Source organism: Gymnogyps californianus, chromosome 10 (assembly GCF_018139145.2).
Source record: "Gymnogyps californianus isolate 813 chromosome 10, ASM1813914v2, whole genome shotgun sequence".
Lineage (NCBI taxonomy): Eukaryota > Metazoa > Chordata > Aves > Accipitriformes > Cathartidae > Gymnogyps > Gymnogyps californianus.
Window position 1 is genome coordinate 27,126,796 of NC_059480.1, and position 15,876 is coordinate 27,142,671.

Below are 15,876 nucleotides of genomic sequence, written 5' to 3' on the forward strand. Positions count from 1 at the left end.
AAGACAAAAGAACCCCCAAACCACCCAACTCTTATTTTTATTTCTTACACATCTCAAAAAGCCAAACAATTAGTTTTCTAATAATTGTAGCTGTATGATATACAATTCCAACTACACATTTGCTCCCTTGTCACAAAAGTATGATTTCTCTACCACAAACCACCTGTCAGCAAGACACTGCTCACGGGTAGGAAACTGTGTAACCTCCTAAATTTCTGTGGAATTGTCTTAAGTCTCTATTTTGTTTCTTCTTGCATTAAAGCATTTCCTCTGTTTACATCCAAGAAAAAACAATGACAGAAGAGATATTTAATTTCAAAATACGGACAGCATTTTTGAAAGTGAAACTAAGAGGGCAGCAGGCAGACATTTGTTGAAAAGAAAACATGCTTGGGGATGCTTAACATAGCTGTCACACTGAAAATTGAGAAGTCTCAGAACAGACCACCAGGAAATCTGTTTTATTATTTGCCTCAGTTATCTTCCTCTAGTTCACAGGCATGAATTCATGAGAGGAAAGGGAGCAATGTGGAAGGAAGGAAGGAAGGAAAAAAAAGGAAAAAAAGTAAATCCTCTATTTAGTTGAGAAGACAATCAAAATGGATGTCAACACTAAGACATTGGTGACACTAGCAGAGCTAACAAAGAACAAAACATCCACAAAAGTTAAGTAATCACTGTATGAAAAAGCATCAAATATCCATTGAGGATTTTGGGAAGGCTCTACCTTCAGTGCAAGAACTCTAAATGGAATTACAAACCCAATTTCAGTTTCTGCATTGTGTGTGAAGTCATCTACGTCAGACTGAAGTTACCATTGGGATGCTGGCACATCACTAGCAACAGAGGTACTCAACTCAAACGCTGTATAATGAACATACATCCAAGTAACAGTTTCTACAGAATGCCTCAGCTTCGTGACCAGAAAACAATTATTGGTACATTCTAATAGAGAACACAAGTCTATCTGTGGAGAAACTTCTAAGCAATGAAGTTAACTGATTGCTGTGGCAAATAATGAGAAACCTTGCTTGACAGCAGGCTACAAAGTTATAAAAAAAAGGGGCAAGAGCCATTCTCATTTGAAAGCCATTTCCTCTGGTGAAAAGTACGAGGAATAACTTCAAGGAACGTGGAAGCTGGAGATTCCACCTTCCTTTGCATAGCCGAACTCTTGAGGTGAATTACTTCAGTGCCACGATGTTTAAGATACTTTCTAAACTTAAATTTCTATTGTACATAAGAGCAAAAACTTTAAAGCAAGTAAATTGCAACAGCCTCCAAAAACTAGTGTAAGAATTGCTCATAATAAAATTAACCATTTGAAATCGATGACTCAGTTGAGGAGACTACGCGAGGGTCAGCATAAGCACAGGGTGAAGCAGCAGCACGAGAGCCGCGAGCCAGGAGTGCCGGCCTTGCTGTGCCCGCTGCGTTCAAGCCCCTGAGGATGCCGTGGGTGGATGCCCATAAAGATGTCTGATGAACTGACAGCAGCGGCAACACCAGCAGCATGTTCCATCACTATTTTAATGTTATGAGGCTGCCAAGTCAAGGGTCTATCTATTTTTGAGTTGTGTGCATTTCAGAAGAAGTTATACTTGCATCCTAGGAGTATTTTAGGAACGCTTGTACATTTAGTGTAAGACATTATAGACAGAACTCATCAAATTTCAGTCTCTACGTTGCACACACTCTCCTATATTCGCGTTAGACTAAAATTCTCATTAGGACTAGCACAGCTCTAACAGTGCAGGCAGCTTGCTTAGAACAGCCGCGCTCCATTGCTGTATGTAACTTCCTAGAGCAAATTTGTGAAGGGCAAGAATTTCACCTCCCATGTAGCCCTCAAAAGGTGGGACAATAAAATCCCTAAACTCTCTATTACCTCATTTCTTAGAACTACTACTATTTTCTCTAAAATTACACATTCATTTCTTAAAACAGCTGATCCTCTCAGAACAGAAAGCTTTTAATCTGAGTTTATCCAATGTTTTCTGGCATATAAAGATCTGAGTGTTAAACAAGGTTATCAAACTGCTTGATAAAGGAAAGTTTTAACCTACTCACTAAGCTGCCTTTCTGCAACTCTTACCACTAGTCTTGAAACAGGATACTACTTTTCACTTCTGCAGATAACTCCTGTTTGTTGCTCTTGGCAGACAGTAGCATTATGTTCCAGCAACCTTCCTTTACATCGAGAGTAGGGTCTGTGGACTGAAGCGCTAGTTCCAAAGCTAAGAAGTCTCAATGGCATAATGCACTAATCCCAATACCGACATTATCCAGCCTCAAATGGTGATAAACTGTAGTCGTTGGTAATTTGTGCTGTGCACAAAAGCCATTCAGTCTGCGATAGCGCTGAAACTGGAATTATGGAGTTTCAGAATACAGCCATCAGATTCCATTTTAAACTTCTGGTATGAAACGAGACAGGGCTAGCGAAAAGCCTTTGACATCGGAAGATTACTGACAGCAACCTTAAAACTCTTCATGAAGAAAGAAACAATACTTTTTTCGTTGGTTGCAAAAACTTGCATTATGACTAGTTGTTTCTGGAGAACCTACAGAGAAAGATGTTTGCTTACCAATTACTGCCTCCTCTTCTCATCCCTGAAAATCTGGGAAAAAATAACTTTTGAAGACAGTGTCTTGCAAAACAACGAGTTTTGTCAGCTAAACTGTTGATACAACATTTGCAGATCCACTTTGTTAGCGTTCCACAGAACAATTACAGCAGCAAGTAGGTAAAAACAATTTTCCAGGATTCTGGGTTGTCACTTAATTTCTAGTGTCTTAATCTGAAGCTTTAAAATAAAGTGCTGAAAACCTTGGGATAGATTAGCATGATCCTATACAACCTAACAAATTGGACTAACTTTTGAGTGTTAAAACCCACACATCAAGAACACTTTTGAAGCACAGTAAAGCATGGGCACATTAAAACATATATTGTAACAAGGGAATTTTGTAGCTTGGAATCCAGTAGGTGGAAGTGCACTGCACTTGAGGGGGGAGTACTGGGTACTTTGGGTGTTTTTTGAGGGGAATTTTCTGTTGCAGTTGTGTTTTAGTTTTTGGAGGGGTTTTTGGTAGTGGAGCTCTTCAACACTAGTCAAATTGAAAAGTGGAGTAATGTAACATCTAACTGAATTGAAATTTACATTCAGTTTTGGTCATGAGGAATAGTTTTAGAATTTTACCTAGAAGATGCAATACTATGTATTGGAAAAACCTTCCATGTTTTTACACATGGCTGAGAAACTTAGTGAGGCATTACCTTAGAGCAGGACATCCTATTTGTCTTAGTTTCCCACTTCAACTGTTGCAAGTAGAACACAAGAAACCTTCTGAACCCTTTGCGGAACTTCAATGTGTTTCATCAATTGACTCCAGGTTTAAAAACCACACATTTTGTAGATACTGGTAAATTAGACAAGTCCTTTATACAAGCTTTTCTTTTTGTTTACATTTTCTCCACCTTTGAGGTGCTGGGCAGGAGGAAAGCCGCCTTACTTCAAGTTGTACAAAGGAAGCCTATTGCAAATAGGGAGCATCTGCTGCAATAGCCTGGATATTTTCCTTTCATGAGAATTTTCCTGAAGTTTCAACATTTGGATTTACCCCCTCATACCTAGATGTCAAACCTACCTAGCTGTGGTTCTGCATCGATACAAGACAATAGCTTCATTTCAGAATTCTTTTGCCACCAGCATTTGGAGTAATGAAAAGTAAAATAAGCCTAGCTACTACAATCTGTCCAATTTCTAATTCCTGCCTTGTAACAGAAGTGTTACAGTGTTTGGAGAAAAAAAAAACAAACAAACCACAACTGTTGGTTGGGGTTACGGTCAAAACAGAGAATATTGCTTCAGGATTACTTATTATTAATTAATAATTAAGCATGTTAATTATATTAATCATGCAATTATATTATTTTATATATTTATATAATTAATATTATAATTAATAAACTATCACAAAATTTTAGGTACGATGACTGTGGCTATAATATTTGGTATTTTTAGGGCAATCATGGCTTTTTTTACATTCAGAACAATATTTTATTACTTTCACTGTAATGGTAGCATACTTTTGATAACATACTAGCTTTTAAGGCTTTTTAAACACCCATAAAAAAGTTTTGTTAATGAGTCCAAAATCTTTGAGTGATGGATGGGCATCAGCAGGCTATACTGTAATCCCGAGCATAACACCTGTTACAGCACAATGACAATCATCTTGTAACGTCTTAATACTGTCACTATGTATATTCAATTTGCTTACTAAATTAACTGATTAAATGAATTACAGTTTGCAACTTTACGGTATTACATAATTCTGCTTCATTTAAGTGATATGCAAATGTAGACAGTGGTCAGAACATTTAACTTTGTCAAGCATCACAAGATTAACGGTCTTGTGGTGTTTGTGACAGTATTATTATATATGCATATATAAAAAAAGATTTAATGTAAACATGTTGAATTTTAGATTAAAATGGTTTAAGTATGAACGTTTGTTCCCAAAAAAGGGCTATTTGAGTTATTAGGAAAATTCATACCACGCTGAACTTCGAAACAATAGGGTTTTCTTTATATGCAACAGGTGATCAACAGAACTTGTCCTTTAAGCACTGAACTGAAGCAAACAGTTGAGTCATAGCCAGCATATCCAGAATGCTGAGAAAACAGTACTTGCAGTTATAACAGCCACCTCTAACTCAAAGTTTTGTGGAAGATTATAGTAGCCATAGGCAAAATCTGTTATTGTTTGTCCTATTGAAAGAAAAAAAAAAAAATCAATCTTGATCAATCCAAATTATAACCCAATTTCAATTCTTTTCTCAACTTTTTAATATGGAAGGCTACACAGAACTGACCTGGCATAAGGCAAACTTCTCTTAATAAAATAATAGTAAAGTTTAGAATTTTTGATCTTATTTTATGGAACACAGCTGTATTTCAATTTCTTTCAAACGGTGAAGCATTTCTCCCAGAGCAAGGGGAATGTGGACAAGAGATCTTTGCAAGTATTTCACCAGCCAACTACAGGAGTTGAAAATACAGCACACACAACTTCTTAGCATCAGCAGCCTAAGGAAGAGGAATGGCTTACGCAGCCAGTAGAAGGAAGCCAGCGGCACTATGAATTTCCCTGAAGGAGAAACCACGTTAGAACATTTAGAATGTTTATTATAAAAGCTATTTTTCTTCAGAGATTTAAAAGACAGAAAATCCAAGACTAGTTTTGGGAAATTCCAATTACTGTTTTTCCTTCCTTGGTCTTCTATTCTAACCCACTTCTGAACACTGACATTAGAACTAGCACTAATACTAAATTACTACTAACAACGTTCAGGCTCTTTTCTTATGCAGCTCCAATTCTGTGTGTTTTACAGAACTTGTAACTGCTGCAAAAGTCAATGGGGAGTAAAATTAGAGGAAAAGTAGTAATGAATATCAGCCTGTCATATCACTCGATAAGTGCTAGCTTGGAAGTTGTATAGTTCTTAGTTTCTGCATCTGACACCAATTGCCTTGCAAAATTTTTTTTTCCTGAATATTTTGTGTAATTAGTTTCTTGATAATATAAGGCACCCAAACTGCATTTTTATCTTATATAAGCCACTAGGCAGCAACGTGAGAAGTCTTTCCATTTCCCTGTATGCTACTTGCACTGTTTTCAACCCCTTTCCCATTTTTTATTTTTCTTATATTGGACTAGCATGACAGTGCTCACACTTGGCTTGCCTTTTTTTTTTTTTTACTTTATTAAAATGATAGCTCTCACTTTTTAAGCAGGAGTACAGTAAGGAATGGCAAAAATAAGTGCTAAATTTGTGTATCTTCAATTTTCCAGAACGGTAATTTCAATTTGACTTTGACAGTGTGCCCATACTCCCCTCTTCATGTAGGGTTTTGACTATGAATTCTAATTCTACATACATGGGCCTTGGAAGCTATGTACACAGATAACCAATATTCTTGTAACCTTATTCTTCTTCTCCTGGAAATGTGACTGTAATACAGCTCTTGTTGTAAGCCACAGCAGGGTTTTTTTTGTTTCCAGTTCCATGTTATTGCTGCTGTTACTTAATGCTTGCAGTCATATCTCATTTCCACCCTTCAATTTTACCAGATGGCAAATATACAGGAGGGGAGAACGTATCAAATACTCAACTTCATGCTCTGCCTTCCAAGAAAAGTGTTCTAAGCTAGGTGGGAAATCAAGAAAGTCAGATAAGTAATAAATGCACATACACAAATCTACAAGGCCGCTACTGTCCAAAGATGAGGAAAAACTGAGAATTAGCCTGTTATACAACATTCAGTTGTTTGCACAGAACTACTATTCCGCATTCTGGAAATAATTTAAAAGTAGCCTTTGTCAAGCTGTTTGCACATCTGTCTAATTTTAGAAGCTTTCTTAAGGACATTCTTGTATTTAATACAAGAATACAAACTGAGCGCAAATCTAGAGTCACTTTGGAATCTAAGTCAGTTATTGTCAAACTCAACCTACAATGTTTGACTTAAGATTATTGGTATGTTCTAATTAAACTATTTAATTGATCACCCTCAATTACACACTGCCTTTTCTCCATTTTCCGTATTTCCCTGGTTTTCTGAAGAAAATAAACATTGGTTACAATGTTATGTTGCAATTTGCAAAATAAAAATCACATGAATTGCCAATGTAAGTTTTCTGATAATGTAAGAGAATTCATTTTGAAACTGCACATAGACATATTAGCATATCTTATGCTGCCCCGTATTCACTTCAGCATAAAGCATAGTATTTAAACAGTCAGTGAAATTGATCCTGTACCCTATGAATCAGTGTGAGGCTTCTATTTTTACATAATATTTTATTCAAAGAATCTGGTTTTACTTAATTATATTATCACACTTGCTTTAATTCTTTCTACCACTTCAGCTCAGCTGTCCTTGACCTTTCTGGAACAAACCTCTCTTCACCACCAATGTTGGCAGCACAGATCTCCATTTATAATCCCCGTAGAGCTTTTCAGCTTGTGCTCCACTCGGTGCTTTAGCTCGAATGTTGGTGTGCCTCATTAGGAAAGCAGACCTCAACAATTGGGAACTTCTGGCTTATCTCGAAGTGAGAAGAAAATCTGCTCTCCCTCATTTCCTCTCCAATACACTGAAAGAGCAACTTCTACATTATTTCCACAAAGCAGCAGGTGAAAAACTTGACTAAACTTCCTTTCTGGCAACATAATGTTGCCATAGGATAAGACTTAGCACATTACAAAATGCCGTTCCAATCAATTACAAAAATACATGCATATAAAATCACTGTAGTTGTTTATACTTGCTTAAGCTTACATGAGAATATTTTAATTAAGTCTATCAAATACATTTAAGTGAAATACTACTGTAATTAGTACAAAATTTACTTAAAACGGTTTCAATTTGTTTGAAAGAAAATAGCTTCTAAAGTAAATTGAAATCAACTGATGGAAGTCTGCTCCCATGATACTGTCTTCTAGCACAAAATTAATTCAAAGCCTTGTGCCATTTATTACCATTTCTACAATATTCATTTGCAAAGTCACTGAATGGGAGTTGCCCATGAAACTCCACTTTCCTTTTAAAAAGTCTGTATCAACTATACTTCTCTTACCTTGAAGGACTGCAAAAGCCAATTTCAGCAGGCGTTAATGGTTGCTGTCCACAGCCAGTTTGCTTTGCTCCCCAGACATGCCTACCCTGCGATGTCCAGAACTGACATTCCTTCAAGTGCTCCCCATTTATTTAATAATTCGTTAGAGGCAAACCAGCCAGGATAAAGAGGCTGAGATTTTTTTTCCGGCCTCAAGGTTAACCTGTTCAGAGGAGTCACTATTAAGCAACAGCAAACATACTTACTTTCCGAGTTTTGCCCAGCCTCGTCACAGCACAGAACCCACACACATTTTCTGTACATGTACACTGATGTTCCAAGTAAGTCTTTTGAGAAAAGCAAAGTAATTTTATTTGTTGTTCTTTACAGATATACAAGTCACTGAAGCTGGGGCACTAGGTGTGGAAGACAGAAAAATAGCAGCAAGATGCTAGATTTTAACGCAGTGCTGAGCATGCTTTTTTTAAGTAACAAGATGCGTTTTTTCCTGTTGCAGTTTCAGGCTGTGGCAAGCTCATTAAAAATGCCCTGAACAGTTGTCTCTTCCTAAAGTACTAAAAGCATATAGCAATTTATTAAAAACATGAAATATGTAGTGTTAGAACTTAAGGATCACAAAAGTGATAAACTCCTCCTGTTAAATGTTGGCAATATCCCATTGTAACCAGAACCATTTTTAAACAAGAATTTTTTCAATTAGCTAGTTCAGGCACAGAATTTGTAATACTTCTAGAACTACTCAATTAATCTTACATATTCTGCTTTCCCACAGGTGTTTTTTGTAGTGTTACTCACAGAAGTCATCAGTAGTTTGACTTTAATATTTTCAGTATGGCATCAGCAGAATTACCTGTATCATGCCCTACCCAACTTTTACAAAATTCAGTCTGGCCTACGCTTTCAAATTTTATCCTAAAAGGCACCAAAATCTGCTGTCAGACAAAGACTGCAAAATAGGGGGTGAAATGGGGAAAAGAAACCAAAAAAATAAAGCAGTCTTCTAAAAAGCAAATATTTTCCATTGAGTAATGCTAAATATGCTAGCAAGATATAATCAAGTATCTAAAGGTTTTGTTACTACATGTAGAACATGTTCTCTTACAACTTTTTCTTTAATACTAACTAGTGAATATTCTGTCACACACAAAACCAACATTTGACAATCCTTAATTAACATTTTTGCCCAAAAATCTATAGTACAAGTGAAATATTTTAATTACACCCTATTGACATAGTCAAAATCAAAGAGATTTATAACTTATTTTAAATGAGAAATTACTTGATAAAGTTAAGCTTAGGGTAGCCTGTTTTAGTTTAGCTATAACAAGAGAAGAGTAAAAGCTAAATAAACCTGTTATCCCTCCAATTTTAAATAACTTAATTTGAAAAACGTTAGGGAAAAAAGGGGCAATCCTTGTGATAGTAGGTCACAGCCTTAGCCTTCTGACATGGTTTACTTCTAACTACAATTTTTAGTATTTGCGTTTTGAAGTTCTGCTGTCATTATGTGGAAAATATTGCTACATTTCCCCACTGGAAAGTACTCAACTTTGAATCGCCAAATCAGTAGATTTCACTTTAAAAAGGCGCAAAACCTTATGTGCAAAGAGAGAGGACCTTGCCTCAGTCAGAAAGACTAAAGAAACACAGAAAATTTCAGTACAGTTTCCTCTGCCGTTCATTAGAATACATTACCCACAAAGAGTCTAGTGAAATGAAAAGAAAAAAAATAATGGTGGGAACCATTACTTTATGCCTTAATATTGGTTATACCTCCTCCTTATTTCCCATTGTACAGGTGGAAAGCATGAAACTCAAGCTTTTAGGAAAAGGTATGTTCTCCTCATTGATAACTTCCTGGGAAACAATTAATGGGAGAAGAAAACAAATCACATTTGGGGGAAAAAAATTAATTAAAAAAGCTTAGCAATACTCCCTCCCAAATGTTCCCTTCCCCTCCTCCCAGTGGTAAAAGGGCATGCTCCCTAACACTAAGCTTTAGGTATCTCTGCACCATAATTTCTACCTAGCTTAATCTTTGACTCTGCATTCTCCCCCTTTGAGAAATTTTGCTAAAATGATACTTCAGAACAACTGTATAGAAAAAAGAGCCTATTTATTACACTTGTTTTGTTGGAGGTACTTCTCACTCCATCTTGAAACAGAAAATACAGGAATAAAGTGTTGGAGGGAATAATTAATTGGCATGGAGACTTCAAAACAGATATATCCTCTTTTTGTGGGTGTAACTGTAAAAAAGGACTGCACGACAAGGCTTGAGGAAGTGAAGCAAGCACAGCGACCCATCTAGAATTTTTTTTTTTTTTTTTTTTTAGAGGGGAACTGGAAGCTCCTTTGACAGAAACAGGCCTAAAATAAACTCCATTGAAAAGTTTCAGACCTTGGGAGGCTCCCACTGTTCACTAATTTTCTAGGCCATGATCCTTCAGAGTAGATTTGGGACCTGTTAGTAACAGTAGTGAAATAATTACAGGTAATTGCAGATATAGTTACTCAATTGGATTAATATTTAAATACTTCCATCAAGTACTTTAACTCAATTTACATTTTAAGTAATTGTTTGGCACTTAGCAAAATTCTCCATTATTATTTAAAAATTAGAAAAAATTAGTTCTCTTTGGTTCTCTTCAGCCTGTCTTTTAAACAGCAGACTCCAGCAAGCCTTATAATTTTAAGGTCAAACGTGAATATAAATGATATTATATTGACAAATTCTATGATTATTTTTACACTATGGGTTGTAAACTGTAGCTTTTAAAAACATAGCTTGAATTGGCTATAAAGCTGCCATTCTTTGAGTCCTCTACAGTTGTTAAACAAGTGTAAACAAAAAGTACACTTCATGTGTTTTTTCTTGCACTCAATTTTTATGCACAGTTAATTTTTATATACATACTTCTCCCGTAAAACCATGTCTATATATGAGAGCGTAGATAAGTTAACTTCACAGTAGAATCATTAAGATTTAAGTTACTATTGAAGCACTTTTATCTAAAGTATAAACAAGTTGCTGAATCTCTGCCACGCTTAAGCAGCACAATAATATTGGGGTTTAAGGTTTATTTTACTACACCAATATTTACGTGCTGCTAGGGCGGAACAAGTATGACAACTCTTCTATTCATCCACATGTCAGGAACACAAATTTGTTAATAGAAAAATTTATATTAGTATCTTCAACTGTTTCTCTTCCTTAAATTTCTAAAGCAGCAAATAATGATTCGCATCTTTATTAGAGCATGCAAACCATGATGTGCTGCTAGAGTACTTTAAGGCCTCAAATACAAGACTTCAAACCTAGACTGTATTTTTTAACTATGACTGGAAATACAGCTTTACTTAAAATTGTTTTTATTCATACACCAACCTGTAAAATTAAGAACCTGTTATGGTCCAGATCAATTCCATGGCTTCGAAGAAGAATACCAACATCTTTGAATGTCTTTTTCTTTCCATTGATGTGGTAGACAGAAGAATTATCTCTATAAGCAGTTCTAGATACACAAAAATTGCTCTCAGGAATGACTTCGTAATCATCTCCTTCCTGTTTTGAGGAAAAACAAAGCCAGAAAAACAATTACTATATAACAGGTTTACCTCACATTTCACAATTAAGCACAGAAGTTTTATCACGTTCAGGTTTTAAGTCAACTGCACTCTGGGGTCTAGAAGAATTGGGAACTATCTTAAAGCTGCATATCTCAAAAAAAAAAAAAAAAAGAGAGAGAAAAAAACCCCAAAACCCTTGAGAACTGGACAAAAAATAGTCCAAATTGTTTAAACTGAATGGCCTTCATATTATGCCTTTCCCACCTCTAATACAAGCTATTGCTTTGAAAATACTTAATTTATTCTCTTTACCACTGCTTCAAATCACAAAGGAAAAGGCCTACTTCAAATTTAAAGTGGCTGTGCTATTCCACCCTTTAAATTTTAGATTAGGAAGTCTTGAATGACTTAAATACTGTTTGCATTTTAAACTCCTCTTTTATAGTGCTAGGAAAAGGAGTTACTTTTAGCTGAGTAGTTCTAAAGAGAAACTGTAGAAGATAAAAAAGCAAAACATTAAAGATGTGACAAATATGACATCATCAGCTTCAAAAGATATCTTAGACTTACCTACAAAGCAGCAACTAAAATAAAGCTGGTACTATACTTTAAAAAGTTAAAATTGGTGCCTGCTTCTTGTAAAGACTTAAACTGGCCTACCACTTTCTCAGATTAACCCCTGAGAGCACAATCAAATTGTTATCTAGCATATGCAGAAGTTTTTTAGATCATAAAGTTAGCTCCTAGATGTTAATACGAAGTCAAGTAAAAAAAAAAGAATAAATTCAGTAATTTTTGAATCTGGTTATTATAAATAGAAGCAAAAGGTATGTGGGTATGTATATCAAGTCAAACAAAAAAAGCTTTTAAAACAGTTCCTCCAAAGGCTGTATATATTGCCCCTTTATTAACACAATTTTTGAAATTTCAGTGTACATCTCCCACTATTTTGACTGACCCCAAACTCAACAGTTGATACTTCAGCTAGAATGTGTGCACAAAAATTGAATTTAAATAAAGAGAAATACATTCCTTGCACTGTAATTGCAAACAGAAATGTCCAGAAGTTTTTATCAATAAATGAAGTGGCAAGCAAAATAAATATTTTTTTAATTTGCCAACACTTTCTATTTCATTCAAACAAAATATCAGGTTCAAAAAAATCTAGTGGTAAGATGTGAGGTCCAGAATTTTTGATGCAAAATCTGTTTTAAAATTGCAGGCATGTTTACAGTATATAAGGTGTAAATAAGAAAGTTTCAGATTCATGATATATTTTTCTAAATTTAGATAACCTAAAATATCTTCTAATCAGTTTGAAAAGCTTTGCTTAAATAGGTTTTATTTCTTAATATATATGCACATATTATAAATTTAAGAATATATAACATGTCCAAACGTAGACTTATATAAATTTTTAGGGGTCCTATTAATTTCAGAAGTTTTATTTACTTGAGGTAAAAGAGATGACGACTCTAAAACAACTTCTTCTTAAAATGATTATTACATATTTCTAAATAGTTTTAAAACCGACATGTACCAGGTACTAGTCTTGCAGAAAATAAAAAAAGAATCCCTACTGATATTTTAAGAACTGCACTACTCAATAGAGGAATTTTTTAAGCTAATTAACTTTGAATTGATGTTTTACATCCCAAAGGTAAACTAATCATGCTATGCAGTTTTCCCCAGCTCAAACTAAAATAACCAAATATTAAAAGTTTTCAAATCCTTAAATAAAAAAAAAAGTCTCCACTGTTCTGAATAGCAGCATACATACCTTGTCAATGATCTTTTGGAAGTGGACTTCCACAGAACAACTCTGGATGTCCGTATGTTCGTCAGAATTATGGATCAGCACAGAGAGTTTTTTGGATCTGATTTTTTGTGCTCGATACCCAAACACAAAAAGCATTGAATCAATGACATTGGATTTTCCACTGCCATTTGGCCCAATAATACATGAAAAACGCTGCATAATAGAAGGAAAAAAGTGATATTCAAAGGGAAATAGAACCTGGCCAGTGTACATCACCCATTTCATTTGTGAACAGTTTAAAACACAATTATTCCTAGTGCATGAAACTGCAGCCTATTTGATAGCTTAGTTTTTACTGCCAAAGGTAAAGCAGTACAACTTATTTAATTAAAAAAACCACACCTCAACTCAGCTCAGCTTTCTAAATTTTAACTTGTTAACTCAAATCGATACTGCATTTAGCAAGCATGTTCACAAGGAAAGTTTCATGATTAGCCACGTAAGTCTCTTGTGGGCACTAAAAAATATTCTCATTCTTCAAACACACCCCTAAAAGTTCTCCAGTAAACGAAATAAAGAGAAAAGTGTGCTTTTTTAAGGTTTACTGACAAATTAAAGTTGCACAGTATCAGAAAGTTGCACTTAACTGTTTTCTCTACTGCCCAGTAATGAAAATTTAGAATATCACTACATAAATAAGTCTAAAACTTAAATATTTTTCAGTTATTTTGAGATAAGCTTACATGAAAATACAGGAAGGAATACTAACACACAGCGAAGTCTTACCTTCGTTTAAAAAGTGCTTAAGGTAAAAGAAAGATACCTTATGAAAAGGTCCCAAAGTTTGCTCCCCTGCATAGGATTTGAAGTTCTGGTTTACAATATGAGTTATCATGAGACGAGGAGCACCAGCTTCATTGGTCATTGCTGGAGGTGGGGGAGGAGAGATGCTACCCAAAATCTCTTCTAAACTTCGATTATCAAGCATCTCATTTGAGACTGCTAAAAGCCATCCAAAATAAACAGAAAGAAAAAAAAAGACTATAAGCTCTCAATGACTAGACACCTTTTAAAATGTTCAACTGGAAAAGCAAACATCATTTCTATATGAACCAAAACTATACTTTTGCCTGTAATTATTAAAATGAGCTAAGAGGAATTAAAATTCTTCTTTCCATGAACTGAATCTTTAAAAAGAGATACTTAAGATGTCCCATCGATTCACTACTGGGTTTGTTCTTTCATTATGTAATTCTTATTCTAACACACTTTAATAGGCACTCTGCAATTACAATAGCTACAACCGTCACAATAAGCCTACAAATCTGAAACAGGCAAAGTCTTTCTAATTAATAAGTGCAAAGCCACATTTCAAGCGTGCTCACAAGTCACTCTGCAAGATTTGGGGATCGCTGCACAATGCTCTGAAAGCTGTAATGACAGCACAACTACTCTGCAAAGACAGGAAGTTTGTTACGAAAACAAACTGGCCCCCTGGATATCAGCTAGTTGTAAGCAAAGCAGCTTTTCAACAGTCACTAGCAATGTTTTCTTCAAATAGACAGTAGTTTTTGCCACCAATTTCAACATACTAATCTATTTGTCAAATACCTTGCTGTAATAATTGCATATCTGGCTACCTAAAGAGACACACACTGCTGTTTTTCCAGACATTTTCAGCAAACACTCAACTCAAGAAAATACACCTCTTCATGAAAAAGAAAGTCAAATCATTTTAAGAGTTAAGTAAATAAACTTGACATTTATTCCATTCCAAGAAATCCCATACCATTGCCTGCATATAAATTTGAAAAATCCTGCTGTTGTACCACAATCTTAAGTACAATGTTACAGATCAGGAATATGAAATAGGCTTTATTAGGAGAAAGTATTAGGAGAAAGTCTACAAATTGCTTTTGCACTTGTACTAAATCACTGGTCCAAACACTTCAGCTCTTTGCAAGCCCTCTTTACCATTTTAAAAGCAGTTTAAACTTGCCAGGAGTCAAGGCTTTCAATATTCCTTTCTAAAAGGGAAAAGAGCAAATCCTATCTGGAATAGTGGATAAATTCAACTGAACGTTGTTGCTAAACAGGCACTATCATCAAGTTTACACACCACCAGAACCACAATATTCAGACCTACCTTGTGGAGGTACTTCGCCAAGCTGTCTGTCACCTTCATTTTCCACTTCCATGTCACTGGTGGACTCCTCTAAGGGCTCTCTGCCTTTCCGATGGGCTGCTGTAGAGGTTTTGGTGCTCTTGCTTGGCATGATCTCTGTTGGCTGTTCCCCTTCCACTCCAAGCAATCAAACTACTGAAGGGATCTATCTCCTTTGCTAACATAAACAAGAAAACCCCGTGATCTAAGCATTGAACTACAATCCCCTAAGGAATATACCTACATGTTTGCCCAGATGTTTGACTAATTTAGAAACTAGAGACTAGAGGTATTGTGAAGACAAAAGTCCAAATTTGAAACAAAACCTCAAGATTAGCCTCATAATGATATATTTTAAAATACATCACCCCCCAAAACAAGGGACCGACCCTAATCTGTAGAAACAGCATGAATCTACCTACTGAAAACTCATACAGCCATGTTCAATGCAGTTACTATGCTCAGAGAAAGCAACCGTGATGCTGGGGGCAAAAGAGTTAAAGACACATTCGCAGTAACAAACTCAGTAGCCATATGTCTATACTCTTCTGCAAGCACTCTTTACATACACGTTTCAGACCTGACACGCATTTTACTTTCAACAGTCCATGCTCACTATATATTTTACATACATAGATGAACAAAAAGACCTGCATAATTATAGCAAAGACTTGACTCTTAAACAGTTTAAATCAACACACTCATTTCGCAAAATATAACACAACCACTGCTG

The 15,876-nt window shown here is 35.4% G+C and overlaps 1 protein-coding gene across 3 annotated transcripts in view; it reads right to left on the reverse strand.

The window, feature by feature from the left end:
* Window positions 1-15,876, reverse strand: part of SMC4 (structural maintenance of chromosomes 4) — a 40,860-nt gene that overhangs the window by 23,312 nt on the left and 1,672 nt on the right. The window contains exons 2-5 of one of the 3 annotated variants that reach the window (XM_050902361.1): window positions 15,126-15,316; window positions 13,803-13,981; window positions 13,001-13,192; window positions 11,039-11,215 (exon numbers count right to left, since the gene is read on the reverse strand). In XM_050902361.1, coding sequence (XP_050758318.1) covers window positions 11,039-11,215; window positions 13,001-13,192; window positions 13,803-13,981; window positions 15,126-15,255 — 678 coding nt within the window. In that variant the 5' untranslated portion in view covers window positions 15,256-15,316. Of the gene's footprint in view, window positions 1-11,038; window positions 11,216-13,000; window positions 13,193-13,802; window positions 13,982-15,125; window positions 15,322-15,876 lie in introns of all 3 variants that reach the window. The other 2 variants (XM_050902362.1, XM_050902360.1) reach the window with 2 other exon arrangements.